The 16,082-nt window shown below is 41.8% G+C and overlaps 1 protein-coding gene across 1 annotated transcript in view; it reads left to right on the top strand.

Annotated features, from left to right (window-relative positions):
- The window catches only part of MCTP1 (multiple C2 and transmembrane domain containing 1), a 796,241-nt gene that overhangs the window by 193,480 nt on the left and 586,679 nt on the right, over nt 1-16,082 (top strand). Inside the window, exons 5-6 of the mRNA XM_040421550.1 lie at nt 6,442-6,521; nt 9,942-10,053. Of these exons, the coding sequence (XP_040277484.1) occupies nt 6,442-6,521; nt 9,942-10,053 (192 nt within the window). The remainder of the gene's footprint in view (nt 1-6,441; nt 6,522-9,941; nt 10,054-16,082) is intronic.

The raw sequence follows: 16,082 nt of genomic DNA, 5'->3' as shown, positions 1-16,082 counted from the left end.
ATCGCGGGTGGGTAGGGGGGTACTTCCTCTTCCTCTCCAGCGTTTGGGAGATGGAGAGCTGAACGCTTCCGTGGGAGATCCTCTGTTTGCGGGGTGCCAGGTGGCACTGTCACTCCAGAGGTGGATGAAGAGGCCGCGAATGCAGCAGAAGAGGAAGCAGGAGGAGCCAGAGACGTTTCTTGGTTTTTGAGGTGTCTACTCCACTGCAGCTCGTGCTTTGCACTTAAATGCCTGGTCATGCAGGTTGTGCTCAGGTCGAGAACGTTTATGCGTCGCTTCCGGCTCTGATTGCACAGCGGCAAACCACTCGTGTCTTGTCGTCAGCACATTGTCTGAAGAACTGCCACGCCAGGGAACTCCTTGGAGCTGGCTTTGGTGTGCTCGGTCCCTTGCTGCGGTGGGCAGTAGCAGGCGTACTGTCTAGAAGACGGCCGCTCCGCTTTTGCACCCTGCTCCCTCTTCTGCTGTGCTGGTGGCTCTGTGCGACCACCGCCTCTTCCTCCGAACTACATAGGTCACTCGCATGACCTTGATTCCATGTGGGGACGAGGACCTCATCGTCCTCCACATCATCTTCCACCCAGTCTTCACCCCTGCCTTCCTTGTCGGTCTACACACTTTCGAAAGCCCCAGCAGTTGGCACCTGTGTTTCGTCATCATCCGAGACGTGCTGCGATGGTCCTCCCATGTACTCATCTTGAAAAATAAGTGGTTGGGCATCGGTGCACTTACACACTTCCACTTCTAGGGCAGGGCTAGGTGGATGGCCCTGGGAAACCCTGCTAACAGAGTCATCAAAAAGCAGAAGAGACTGCTGCATGACTTGGGGCTCAGACTGCTTGGCTGATTTGCAAGGGGGTGAGGTGAAAGACTGATGGACATCGGCTTCAGGTGCCAACTGTGGTCTTTCAGCAGGAGACTGGGTGGGAGACAATGTGAAGGAACTGGATCCACTGTCAGCAACCCAATCTACTATCGCCTGTACTTGTTCAGGCCTCACCATTCGTAGAGCCGCATTAGGCCCGACCAAATACTGCTGCAGGTTCTGTCGCCTACTCGCACCTGAGGAAGTGGTTTCACTTGTGCGTGTAGCTGGCACAGATCGACCACTTCCTCTCCCTGCAACAGGAGCTCCACCAGCAGCACAACGACCTGGGCCACGTCCCTTATTTGACGCTCTCCTCATATTTTTCGAATTTAGGATCTTGCCCTAAATGGGTGTTTAATTAATAGTAGAATAGAACGACAGTATGTAAAGGGAGTATCTCACACGGCCTGAACCAGACTAGGCTTCAATTAAAGATTTATTTGCCCAAAATGGCTGTATTTCAAATGCCTGAATCAAACCCCTGTATGTAAAGGGTGTATCTCACACGGCCTGACCCACTGTAGGCCTCAATTAAAGATTTCTTTGCCCAAAATGGCTGTATTTCAAATGCCTGAATCAAACCCCTGTATGTAAAGGGTGTATCTCACACGGCCTGACCCACTGTAGGCCTCAATTAAAGATGTCTTTGCCCAAAATGACTATTTCAAATGCCTGAATCAAACCCCTGTATGTAAAGCGTGTATCTCACATGGCATAACCCACAGTAGGCCTGAATTAAAGATTGGTGCACCAAATGGCGGTATTTCAAATCTCTGAATCTAACCCAAATGTATTAAGGGTGTATCTCACAATGACATATGCAGCAAAGGCTGCCAAATAAACTTTTTTTTGCCCAAACGGCTGTTTGTTTAATAACTCAATATGGCAGCAGTATATAACCCAGGAATTTCAAACGTGCTTATGCTGCAAGGCCTGAAATATTGTGTATTTTGACCCAAAAAGGGTTTTTTATTAATGAAAGAATATAAGCCCTGTATATGCAGGGTGTATCTCACACGGCCTGACACACAGTAGGCCTGAATTAAAGATTGGTGCACCAAATGGCGGTATTTCAAATTTTTGCCCAAACAAGTGTTTGTTTAACAACTGAATTTGACAGCAGTATATAAGACTGTAATTTCACACGTGCTGATGCTGCAAGGCCTGAAAATAGTGTTTTTTGGCAATTTTTTTTTTTTAAAAACCACAGAAAATGATGGTTGTATTTCTAGCTTAAATTGCACACTGACGAATCCAGATGTTGTATATTGCCAAAAAAGTGTTTTTTTGGTAACAGAATATGAAAGCTGTATATATTAAACTTGAATTTAACACTTGCAGATCAGGAAAATAGTGGTTTTTGGCAAAAAAGGTGTGTTTTTAGAACCCCCAGAAAATGATGGCTATATTTCTAACTTAAATTGCACACTGACTAATCCAGATGTTGTATATTGCCAAAAAAGTGTTTCTTTGGTAACAGAATATGAAAGCTGTATATATTAAACTTGAATTTAACACTTGCAGATCAGGAAAATAGTGGTTTTTGGCAATAAAGGTGTGTTTTTAGAACTCCCAGAAAATGATGGCTATATTTCTAGCTTAAATTGCACACTGACTAATCCAGATGTTGTATATTGCCCAAAAAGTGTTTTTTTGGTAACAGAATATGATAGCTGTATATATTAAACTTGAATTTAACACTTGCAGATCAGGAAAATAGTGGTTTTTGGCAAAAAAAAAAGTGTTTTTTTAAAACCCCAGAAAATGATGGCTGTACTTCTAGCTTAAATTGCACACTGACTAATCCAGAGGTTGTATATTGCTAAAAAAGTTTTTAAAACCCCAAAAAATGATGGCTGTACTTCTAGCTTAAAGGGAACCTGTCACCAGGATTTTGGGTATAGAGCTGAGGACATGGGTTGCTAGATGGCCTCTAGCACATCCGCAATACCCAGTCCCCATAGCTCTGTGTGCTTTTATTGTGTATAAAAACCGATTTGATACATATGCAAATTAACATAAAAGAGTCATATCTTACTTGTGTGACCAGAGAAGAGTCATATTTTCAAGCTATGACTCATCTCAGGTTAATTTGCATATGTAACAAATCGGTTTTTATACACAATAAAAGCACATAGAGCTATGGGGACTGGATATTGCGGATGTGCTAGCGGTGATCTAGCAACCCATGTCCTCAGCTCTATACCCAAAATCCAGATGACAGGTTCCCTTTAAATTGCTCACTGACTAATCCAGATGTTGTATATTGCCAAAAAAGTGTTTTTTTGGTAACAGAATATGAAAGCTGTATATATTAAACTTTAATTTAACACTTGCAGATCAGGAAAATAGTGTTTTTTGGCAAAAAAAAGTGTGTTTTTAAAACCCCAGAAAATGATGGCTGTATTTCTAGCTTAAATTGCACACTGACTAATCCAGATGTTGTATATTGCCATAAAAATTGGGATTTTCAATGTCCCAAAAGCTCAGATGCAGTGCTGGTGCACTGAGCTTGCATAAAATGGCCGCCGCCGCCACCCACCTAACTGACTTTTTAAAGTTATTTTTTTTCGGTCACTGGGCTCAGGGCAGGATAAAAAAATTGTGCCCTGCACCCACAAAACACAATGGGCCAGATTTATCATTACTCTGACAGCTCACTCCACTTTCACATATGGCTAAAGTCAGTTTTATTTAGCCAAGTCAGATTTATGATCGGCCCTTTAAGACTGTAATAAATGTGGTTTGACGGTAGCAGTTTATCCGTCAGTAAGCAGCTTTACAAAAGTCGCCGGTCCTTACGAAAAAGTCGCATGTTCTATTAAAAAGTCTCATAAGATAAGCATGGTCCTCACTGGAGTGAAATTGCGCATTTCTTTGCGACTTTTTAGCGACTTTTTAAATAGTCCCAATAGTAAATCTGTCTAGAGATTAATTTACATAAGAAAACACGCCCACTTTCAGAAAACTGGCGAGCATAGTGCAGAGCAGAAAAAAGTCGCAAATTTGTGTGCAGTTTTAGCGTTTGCGCATTTTTTGGCGACTTTTTCACTCTATTATTCTGACTTGAGCTAATGATAAATCTGGCCCAATGTATGTAGATCGCTGAGTTAGATTCAGATTTTGAGCAAAGAGTCTCTCCTATTCTCTCCCTGAAATCATCCTCTCCCTACACTAAGCACAGCAGAGTGACGTGCAGCGCTACGTGACTCCAGCTTATATAGAGGCTGGGTCACATGCTACACTGGCCAATCACAGCCATGGCTGTGATGGCTTCTAAGGTCAGACAGTTAACCGTTTGTTGATTGGCTGCTCTGCAGCCTTTCAAAAAGCGCTAAGGAAGCACCGAACCCCGAACCCGAACTTTTACTGAAATGTTCGGGTCCGGGGTCCAAAAATCCTAAAGTTCGGTACGAACCCGAACTTTACAGTTCGGGTTCACTCAACTCTAGTCATGATCTCACTTGATCTCGGCATCTAAAGCCCTTAATTACAGCGATCAGCATTTTTACCAGTCTCTGTATTTAGCCGCAGGTCTCTGATGTTTGAAACAGCCGAGACCTGCCAGCTATGTTTGTCTATCGCCCCAGCTCCTTACATGTACGGCGCTAGTAGCGAAGGGGTTAAAAAGGACCTGTCACCAAAAAATGCAATCTGCAGTACTTTTAGTCCAGCTGCCTCTCGCCGTGCGCTGCCATGCCGCCGTCAGAACTCCGCCCCCATTATAGTTAATGGGGACGGAGCGGCAGTCCGGTGGCACACGTGAACTAGCGGCAGGACGTATCCGACAGGCTGTTCACCCGCCGATACAGCCTGCCGGAGTCCCCTGCCGCTAATGTGAAAGTACCCTTACAGAGCAGGAGAAACTGAGCAGATTTATATATATTATTTTTGTGGGTAAAAATTCTGTAAACTTATAATATTTATATTTTTGCTTTTTGTAAGAACTATCGGTACAGGAAGGCAGTGTTATCAGTAACTGACAGCTATCTCTGTATGCACACAAAAGTATTTTCTTTACGTGTCCGTTCCTTTTTTTTGCGGACCGTATGCGGAATCATTCATTTCAATGGGTCTGCAAAAAAAAAAAACGGAAGTTAGACCTTATGCGCACAAAAGTATTTTGTTTCCATGTCCATTCCGGTTTTTTTTCGGATAGGATGTGGACCCATTCAGTTTAATGGATCCGCAAAAAATGCGGACAGCACACCATGTGCTGACCGCAACTGTATGTCTTATTCTTGTCCATTTTGCGGACAATGCATAGGCATTGTTACAATGGATCCGCAAAAAAAATGGATGCAATACGAATGCCAAAAGGACGTTATCCATATTTTTTTCAGATCAGTGTTTTGCAGACTGCAAAACACATAAAGTCGTGTATGTAGCCTTACTCCATGTGCATTCTGTTACCGTATGTCCATTCCACAAAGGAATAGAACATATCCTATTATTGTCAGCATTATGGACAAGTATAGGACTGTTCTACTAAAAAATGATATTTAATTGGTGTCTATGTAATCGTATTCACCAGCAGAATAAAGATAACATGTCATTTTTCCTGCACAGTGTACGCTGCAATAAAAAAACAAAATACAAGAAGCAATGGCAGAGTTAAATTCTTGTGGAATACCTAAAGGCTTCAGTTTTAAATAATTTGAAGGGTGTAGTTTCTAAAATAGGGTAACTTATGGGTGGTTTATGTAAGCTTCCCAAAGTAACTTCATTATTGAATTGATCCTTTAAAAATTTGGTTTGGGAAATTCTCTTGAAAATCTTAAAAATCGCTTCTAAATTTGTAAGCCTTCTAATGTCGTAAAAATATAAAATCATATTTCCAAAATGACTAGGGATGAGCAAATCGACTTCGGGTGAAACATCTGAAGTCGAGTCGCATAAAACTTTGTTTCAATACTGTACAGAACAAGCGCTCCATACAGTATTAGAATGCATTGGCTCCGATGAGTCAAAGTTATTACTTCACGAAGTCTCGCAAAACTTTGCGTAATAACTTCATAAACTGATTTCTACTGTAAAAAACCCTTTCCCGAACTTCAGTTAGTTTCCAAGGTACTTCAGCTCACAGCCAATACATTATAAGTTTTATGCGAATCGACTTCGGATGTTTCATCTGAAGTCGATTCACTCATCCCTAATGCCAACATAAAGTAGATGATGATGAATGTTAATTAATAATGGCTTTATGAGAAATTAAAATTTTGAAAATAGCGAATTGTTTCAATTTTCTTTAAATTTGGGATTTTTTTATAAATAAAGGTAAAACATATTGACTAAAATTTACTACTAACTTGAAGTACAATGTGTCACAAAAACAGTCACAGAATGGCATGGATAAGTAAAAGTATTCCAAAGTTAATACCACCTAAAGTGACGAATGTCAAAGCACAATTAGGCTAGATCAGGAAGGTGAAAAATGGTAGGTTGCACATTTTATTCTGTTTTTATTTTTAGTGCAATTGGGCACACTCTGTAAAACCTGGTTTATAAATGTTCATCCTTTTCATCCTTTACCCTTTTTTCAGCCTCTACTAAACATTTGATTTTACTTACAGGTATTTGATTATGACTTTGGATTTCAAGATGACTTTATGGGGTCAGCATTTCTTGACCTTACAACATTGGAACTACACAGGTAAGAGAACTTTTTTTTTATATGTTATTGGACAGTCCTCAGCTCTTCCTGAGTTTTTAATATAAATCAGTAAACGTCATTATACTTCATGATCTTTAGCTTCAAAACTAGCCCCCACCAAGGTAAAAAAAAAAAATCTACACCTGCACAGACTTACTGAGTTCACCCTCATGAAACGCTCTGCCAAGTCATAGAGAAGCCTGGGTGGTGGATCCATCACATTTATATAGTACTCTTTCTCCTAACTGCTCTGTTGTCTATGGTCATGTTTACCCATTAAAGACATTACTATGGATGCTCACAATAACCCCTATACTACCCCAGACCACCAGTGATACTGACATTAACTCCCACCTTGCCCTAAACCACAAGAGATACTGACATTAACCACTTTGCTGCCCCAGAACAATACAAATGCTGACATTAACCCTTAAACTACTATAAACCACAATGGAAGATGGCATTAGCCATTTCAGTGCCCTAGACCAAGAGGGGTGCTGATGTTAACACATTCAGTACCCTAGACCACCTGCATATTTGGCATTAATCCACTTACTACCATTACCCAATATATATTGATATTAATCTTTTCAGTTCCTCTGATCACCATAGATGTTACCAGTGCCAGAGATATTAGCATCATCCTCATACACCACCAGTAAAGCTACATTTTTAGCTGCTCAAAGACATTAAAAGGAAAACATAGAATTCATGTTAATAAAACAAACTGGATGTTTTTCCATATTTGCATTTAATTGAAACCCAAAAAACAATGGCAGAATTTTCTAATATATGATATGGTAACAAATGGTGGTAAAAATGCAACTTGTCCTGCAAACTGCCTTGTACGTCTATGTGAATGAAAAAGTGAAGAGGTTATTGGCACTTAGATGTGATCGGGGGAAATAAAAAAATAAAAAATATGACTGCATCGTTAATGGGAATGTGCCATGAGAAAATGACCTACTGTTTAAATCACATTTTATGTAAACTGGTTTTCAGAATTTTTGATTTTTCAAATGTCCATGTCAATTTCAAAATTCCTAAAATCCTGCAATTTTCACATTGACCACTAAGTCTAATAATATATTGAAACTTCCTGTTCTGTACAGAACACTTTTCAGCAGCCATGTCATTATTATTGCTGTCTTACATTTAGAACTGGCGCTGGATGCGTTAAAGCTATGGAGAAGCCGGTGGAAGCCAGTGTAGGACCTTTATTATGACTGGCGTCTATAACGCAGGTCTTAATAAATGTGCCCCATAATCTCTCTGCTTTTTAATACACTTTATATCTGTCTACAAGCTTTCTTATTCACACCTTAAAAAATGTTTTAGGCTCAGCTGAGAGCCAAGAATGCACCGCTGTCTCTCTTCATCAGATGTTAGTGTTCATCCTCGTAGGGCTTCGTAGCCATATTATTTGCCACACAATCCACTGTCCTAGAGAATCAGTTCACGTACACGCTCAATGTTGTCGTCAGTTGTGGACAGGTGTCGGGCTTCTTCTTCATGGCTGACACTTGTGTGACCGTCCTTGAACTTCTGTATCCATTCATACACACTCCTTAGCGACGAAACACTTTCTCTTGTACTGTGCACAAAGTCTTTGATATGCATTACCACCGGACACATTGTTTCTCACTCAGCAGCACAAATTAACATAACATGTTCAAACCTGCACTGCAGTGACTGCGGAGAGTATGTCGTAAAATGATGACCGCAAAATGATACAGTATTTTTCGGACGATATGACGCACTGGCCTATAAGATGAACCTAGGATTTGGAGGAGGAAAATGAGATAAAATGTTTTTTCCATCAGACCTCAGAGCAGACCCACAAATTAGATCCCCATTCTTCATCAGACCTCAGATCAAACCCAAAATCAGACCCCCAAGCTCCATCAGCCTCAGATCAGACCACCCAACCTCCACCAGACTCCCATCAGACCACCCAGCCTCCATTAGCCAAAGATCAGCTCCCCATCAGACCTCTCAGCCCTCATCAGACTCAAATCAGACCCAATGAGCTTCATATCGGACCCCCAGCCCCAATCAGCCATTTTTTTTAAGGAATAAAGTGTATCTTATAGTCCAAAAAGTTGATTCAAACAATTGTACAGCCAGAGTGAGGATAATTTTTGACTCACTCTTGTATATCTTATATCTATCTGACTGTCTGTCTGCAAGTCTGTCTTTCTGTATATTTATATATCTGTCTGCTTGTTTATCTATGTAACACATATGTGGTAAATTAGAGAGGACCTGTCACCGCTGCTGACATGCCTGTTTTTAATAGCTACATGCATTCCTCGTGTAATAACTATTCTGGAGCATCTATTCTTATGTCTCTATGTTGTGCAGTTCTTTTATTATTTCTACTAGAAGTTATGAATGAATTGATAGCAGTCTGCAGTAAGGGTACAGAGGGGTGGTTACCATTTGGAGGTGTGTACCTGCACAGTCTAACAATGGCAGTACTGGCTGGATAGAGTAAGTATGTGCAGGTAAACGCCCCAAACTCGTTACCTCCCCTCTGTACCCTCATTGCATACTGCTAGCAATTCATTCATAACTTCTAGTAGAAATAATAAAAGAATGGCGGAACACAGAGACATAAGAATAGATGCTCCAGAATTGTTATTACATGCGGAATGCATGTTGCTACTAAAACAGGCATGTCAGGAGTGCCGACAGGTCCTCTTTAAGAAGCAGCCTCTTGCATGAGAAGATCAGCACATCCCATCTGAGTATTACTGATGTAGATGTTGACAAATCTCTGGCTAAATATATGTTTGTACTTTTCCAGTTTCTATGCAGGTTGATAAGGCTAGTTGCAGACTAGTATAAGAGATCAGGCAGGCTGTTTTGGGAGGGAACAGCCTGCTAAACTTCTGCCCACTCCTGCATGGCCAGACGTTTGTAAGGGTGTGTCCGGCCCCATTCACTTTACTAGAGACCGGCGGAGATCCACCCGCATTCCAGCAAATATGCAGAGAAAAAGGCGGAGGAAAACTTCTTCGTGTAGCAGTTCTCTTCCAGCCGATGCTCAGCATATTTGCCGGAAAACTATTGGATCTCTGCCAGTCTCCATTATAGTGAATGGGGCCACACGGAGACTTACAAACTTCCGGCCATGCCTGAGTGCGCAGAGGTCCAACAACCTGCCTGAGGCTTCTGATGCTTGCCTGAGGCAAATTATATTAGTTTATGTTGCTTTGCTCTGGTTTGACACAAAATAAGAATAATACGTTTATGTCAAAGTAGAATTAAGCTGAATGTAGAGCCAGATGTAATAAAGCGGTATAGTGAATCCATTAGATAGATGTTTTATTAGTCATCTACCATAACAGTAATCATTACATGTGTATGATTAATGGTAATCTTTGTATTATTCATCTCCTTACATTGTATTTTCAGCGCTAAAGATATTGCATTAAATTTAAAGGATCCACAGCACCCCGAACATGTTTTGGGAACGATATATTTATACGTCGTTCTTTCTCAGAAGGACAATGGCTGCATGGATATGGTGAGTCATGGGATAACATAGACGTCCATCCTGAGTTTTGGGCAATAATACTGGATATATGAGCTTTATATTTATTGCGTGTAAATATATAAATATCACCAAAGTGTAGTTAAAGAGATCTGGATGTTATCCATCAGACACAGCTACGACATGCCATCATTTTATGATCATTGGGGAACCCCACCTTCTATCCCACGATTGGTCAGTGTTCCAGTAGTTTGAACCCACTGAATATAATTGATGGCATAATGGAAAATCCTAGCTAGCACTTGTAATGGTCCATTATGTTCCCTAGAAAAGGCAGCAGTTACCTGCAGATCTTGGCCTACTACCTGGTCCCTTAACTATAAATGCGGTCCCCACAACTGATATATAACATCCGTCACATAAACAAACCCAGTGCAATGGACTGTTTCTTTTAGGCGGATATTTCTTGCTGATGCACTGTGATCATGTCTAGGCCAGAGACACTTTGGAGGGCATCTCTGGTTGATCGGTTGTTTGAAGGACATCTGTGTTAACCACTTTGGGAATTTTGTGGCTGGGGTATTGGGAGATGACTGGCACTTATGGTGGTATCTGTTGTTGATGCACTATGGGCATGTCTAGGGCTGAGACATCATGGAGGGCATCTCTTGTTGGTATTATGTAGGACATCTTTGGTATCTACTTTGACAGTGGTGTGTGGCTAGGTCACAGGGGCTAGTTACAATGGCAAAGCAAACAAATTGTGCTTAATCCATAGAAACATAAGTTTTGATTTCCTTCACTGTATAGGATGAGGTTGGACCTATTTTCCATTTCTGGATATTGGAGGTTACCAATTTATATTCAAGGACAACCACTAGTCATATGGCTTTATATTAACATATAATTTAATTTTTTAATGGGACACTTATGGCTTTAGCTAAATACGTATATGTATACACAAATGATATACAAGCACTTCTACAGCCAGATAAGCATGTAGACTAACATATGTATATGACATCGTGTGAATTTTAACTTTGGGTGGAAATTAGCAAAAAGACATGGAACTTAAAATACAATCAACTAGATCTTGACTTAGCATGCAGACTTTGTTGATGACCTTCATAACACATTAACCTTTTTCACAGCCTTTATCTATCAAGTCATCTGAGGCGGTAAGCAGTGTGTAAGCCGTGAAATCTCCATTGTGCTGTTGCTAGGTTGCAGTCCATTAAAGCATGATTATGCTTGTGTCACTGTGAAAGTCGTTGCATGATCTATGATTGTTTATAATTATGCATGTACATGTCTTATAGAGAGCCTTTACTTTTCAATTTATTAATTTTACGGTGATATCTACTTCCAGAGACAATAAGAAAGTAGAAAGTCAGGTGTCCTAAGACATTTGTAGAGAAAAATCACCATTGTTTTTTTTTTCCGTTTTTTGGTAACCAGAAGTTTTTCAGCCCTCCAGTATTTTGGAACCAAGACAACCCATTGTCATCCGGGGAAACAAGGAGAAAAATACTTCTATAAAAAGGGTTCTCATAAAGACAACTTCTTGTTAAAGGGAACCTGTCATCAACTTTATTCTGACCTCATTAAGGGGAGCATAAAATGACAGAAAAGCTGATGTCAGTGGTGTGTCAATCATGAGCTAAAAGTAAGTGGTTGCTGAGAACCAGCATTATAATCATTGCAGCACAGTCCTTGAAAAGAGTCAAATCTACCTGAGAAGAGTCATGATTGTTCATAATCTCCTGCTCTCTCACCCATCTGCTGATGATTGGCAGTTCTCTCCTAGAGAGAAAGGGAGAAAACTCGGTAGAAGTCTGTCAGTCATCAGCAGGTGGGCAGGAGAGCAAGAATTCATGAATAACCATGACTCTTCTCAGGTGGCCGTGACTCTTTTCCAGGCCCAGTCTGCAATGATTGTGATGTTGGTTCTCGGCAACCACTTACTTTTAACTTTTAAATGACAGACCAATGAAATCAACTCAACTGTCTCTAATTTATGCTGCTGTTAGTATGGGCAGCACAAAGTTGATGACAGGTTCCCTTTAATACGTACAAGCTTCAGGTCCGACTTTTCTTGTCCCTCAGCTGTGCTTACTGGCGTTCTCCTGCATGTCTGCTGCCAGGGCAGGTAGCATTTTAGAACAGCTATTCAAACAAATGTTTATCTGCATAATGCATGGACAAGTCGGGTGCTTGTTCTAGCTCATAAAGGCAAACTTGCCAACAGAGGAGAAAATGGGGTAACTCTTCTTTTCTCTATGGTTGGCCAGCTCATGCCTGATCATTATCCTTGGAAAAGCAACGACACTAAAAAGATTTACCTTTATTTGGGTTGAGAAAGTACTTCAAGCACATAGAAGCTACCAATCAAATAGGTTTTACAAGATTATGACCTTTTTAAATGGCCCCTATAGCTTGTGTTACCTAATGCAAAAATTATACTTACCTGCTCTCCGAAGCTAAGTTCCAGAACCCCAACTATGTTTTCCAGTCTACTGGTCGGTGTGTGGCCTCAGCGGTCATGTGTCCCAAATGGCACATGACCCATTCATTGACTGCAGTGGTGCTTGTGACCTTGTCACAAAACCAGAAGTTCACCAAACAGGGCAAGGGTGCCTGAACGGCAGGGAGCAGGTGAGTATGATTCTGTTATCAAGGAAGCGATGTAGCTGAGCTAAACTTGACTCTGAAAACACATATCACAGTATTATCTTGTGACAAAAGCCATTGAAATCCATTGAAAATGTCAATTACTGTACAATTTTCTTGCCATTGTTTACTTAACACACTAACCATCAGGTTACATCTGTACCACATGCTACGAGCGCTCATTAAAAATGTCCAAAATCATGAAAAACATTTTGAACTGATCACTTAACACATTGACACTTAACACATTAATTGTTCAGTTAATGTTAGCTACTATAAATTAGCAAAATCTTTAAATTGGATTTGGGTTAGATTCTTCCAACTTGACCTTCCAAATAAGCCGGTATAATTCAGTCTGATTGCCTGGAAAAAGTCTCTTTGTCTCTCTTTCCTGTTCTTGACTCTCCCAAATCGAATGACACTAAAATCGGTTTTGGTAGAATCATCAGAAATTTTTTCAAAAATGAAGGTCTAATTTCCAAATTTTCATATTTGCTCATCTCTATTTGCTAAGTCTGTATGTCTTATACACAGCTTTGACAAAGACATGCAGCATATAACTAAGCTGATGTCTGCACAAGTGGCAAGGAAAGATGAAGCTTGATGGTGCCCTCACATGCATAAAACAGAAATCTTCAGTTTTACCCAGATTGTCTCTGTATAAACAAAAGCATCTTATGATGCCAGAGTGATCTAGACACCAATGTATGCTTATATTTTTCTTTTACATTTTAGAAAAAGCAGTGGTCTAATTGGTTTCAGTTGAAGAACATGTAATATTTTTCATTGCTTCTAGTTTCTGTAAAAAGGAAACACGCCAGGGGCGTACATAGAAATCATGGAGCCCCATAGCAAAACTCAGTATTGGGCCCCTCCCTCCCCACACAAATATAAAGTACAATTTAAGTAATATATATATATATGTATACGAGCACAGTAAATATATATATATATATACAGTATATATATCATATTATAGTGGGGGAGTCCTTGGGCACACTGTTCTCTCTATCATATGCATCAGCAGCAAGCAGCGTTCATGGGGGGGGGGGGCGCCATGAACGCTGCTTGCTGCTGATGCTTATATAGGGGACAGTGTGTCTCCCACCTCCACCCAAATAAACTCTGGTGGCTGCTGCTGTGGAAGGCAGAATCGCTGCCCCCCTCCTCCCAAATTCCCCCCCCGGTCATGAACTAGCCAGTTTATCACTCACAGCAAGTTGCAGGTGACGCTGGGGGCTGGAGTATGGCGGCTGACTGAGCAGACAGTGAGCACGTCCCACCCGCTCACCTCTTTCTCCTGCTTCGGTGATGCACTAGCCAATCAGCAGCAGGAGCCTAGCACTGCTAAAAGCTGATTGGCCAGTGCAGCGCCCATCAGGCAGAGGAGAATAAGTGGCATGCTCACCTGCCTGCAGACTGTCCGGTGCACACAATATATCTAAGAGAAGAGGGGAGGTGGTCCCCGGATAGAAGACAAGCCATACTGCAGACATTGTCTGGCCCCCTCCTGCCACGGGCCCCGTAGCAGTTGTGTGGTCTGCCGCTATTAGCGGTACCCCACTGAAACACGCTATACAGAGGTATAATATCTGTTGTATTTCTTACATCCAGAAGAATAGGATGCTCAGAGTACCAATGCAATGAGAAATAATCATTCTTGATGAGTTGATCAAAAGTCTTGCTTTAATTGGCTTTTGTATAGCAGTGGATTTATCACTGGCATACATTAAAGTATCTTTAAGTAAAAAAAAGATACAATGTGCAGCAAGCCTAGGAGGAGCTGGGGCGGAGGATAGGAGTGGTAGTGGTTCTGGCTGTTACAATCAATCACAGTGGCTTTCCTCACACCTTTGCTCCCTAGGACCGTGCAGTGAAAGTGCCCACCCTGGAGCTCCTGCCTGATGGTGGTTGGGATGCCCGTAATGCCCCTAAACATATGGCCAGGTCCGTACTAATAACCTAAATCCGAAACTGTCCTTATTAAATCTGCCTGTCGCTCTATTAGTACATAAAACAGGTTTTTATAACCTGTCATTCACCTACCTAAGGTGCCCAAGGGGACGTCGCTTCATACAGTGTGCCCGGCTGCACCCATCTCCGTCTGGTGCCCAGCGCCGCCTTCCCAGTTGAAATCGCCGCCTTCCTCACCTCAGCCCCGCCTCCGCAATCGTCCAGTCCCTAAGGTTATGCCTATTGCGCATGCGCGGGATCTGGCAGAGGGACCGGACGATTGCGGAGCCGGGGCTGAGGTGATGTCACGGCGGACGTGCACAGTTAAACAGATAGCACACCAACCAGGCTCTGGACGAGAGACAGGGGAAGGGTCACCTCCTAATTTATCCCTGACCTCTTTCCCTGCAATGCTCAGCCCACAGACAAACCTTGATGGTAGATTTGCTGTGTCCACCAGCCTATACTAACAGAACCCTGAACTCCCGGAGATGGTGAAGTGGGGAGAAAGGAGCAGCCTGCTCGCACAGAACCTGGATGGGTAAGATGACATAAACAACCAAACAAGAAAAGACACTTATCTGCTGAGAGCAGGAACAAACAGCCAACCTTCCTTCCAAACTTCCCAGACAATAATGAGCAGTATAATCTGCTCCGGGCACTGGGCAGAGGAGCTATTTAAACTAATGACTCCACCCAGTGCACCTGATGAGGGGCGGATCCAGCACGACTCCAAAACAAACACTAAACTCGTGCTGCAATCCTGGCCGACCTCCGCACATCGTCAGAGTGGGGCATGACAGGTGAGGAAGGTGGCGATTTCAACTTGGGAAGGCGGCGCTGGGCACCAGACGGAGATGGCTGCAGCCGGGCACACTGTATGAAGCGATGTCCCCTTGGGCACCTTAGGTAGGTGAATGACAGGTTATAAAAACCTGTTTTATGTGCTAATAGAGCCACAGGCAGATTTAATAAGGACAGTTTCGGATTTAGGTTATTAGTATGGACCTGGCCATATGTTTAGGTTATAGGCCTAAAATGTCATGACAGAATCCCTTTAAGTGTTTGTATGGGTGAAAGGCAGTGTGCAGAGTGCCAGCCACCACCTAACCGTCTACAGGGCTGAGCCACGATTGTTTTTCCTGGCTGTGCCATCCATACATGGCTATGCTGGGTACACATTACATAACAACACAATACATTAAATAACGAGCAATTTGCAGATACCCCTTACTCTGGGGTACTGTAAATGTAGGCTTGTGAGTAGATAAAAGGAGCAATCGGGTAGCTAATATCATAACAAAAACATAAGTTTGCAGTAAAAAATCTTTTCAGATAATTTCTATAAAAAGCTGTTCTTTTTATAGCCTTTTTGGTAACCTTAGTCTTATTTTTAGTCACCACTTTGAGATCAAGTTTGAGCCTTCAAATGGTATAGC

The sequence above is a fragment of the Bufo bufo genome, chromosome 2, assembly GCF_905171765.1.
Source record: "Bufo bufo chromosome 2, aBufBuf1.1, whole genome shotgun sequence".
NCBI lineage: Eukaryota > Metazoa > Chordata > Amphibia > Anura > Bufonidae > Bufo > Bufo bufo.
The sequence above is the reverse complement of the archived record's forward strand: the minus strand, read 5'-3'. Positions and strand labels throughout refer to the sequence as shown.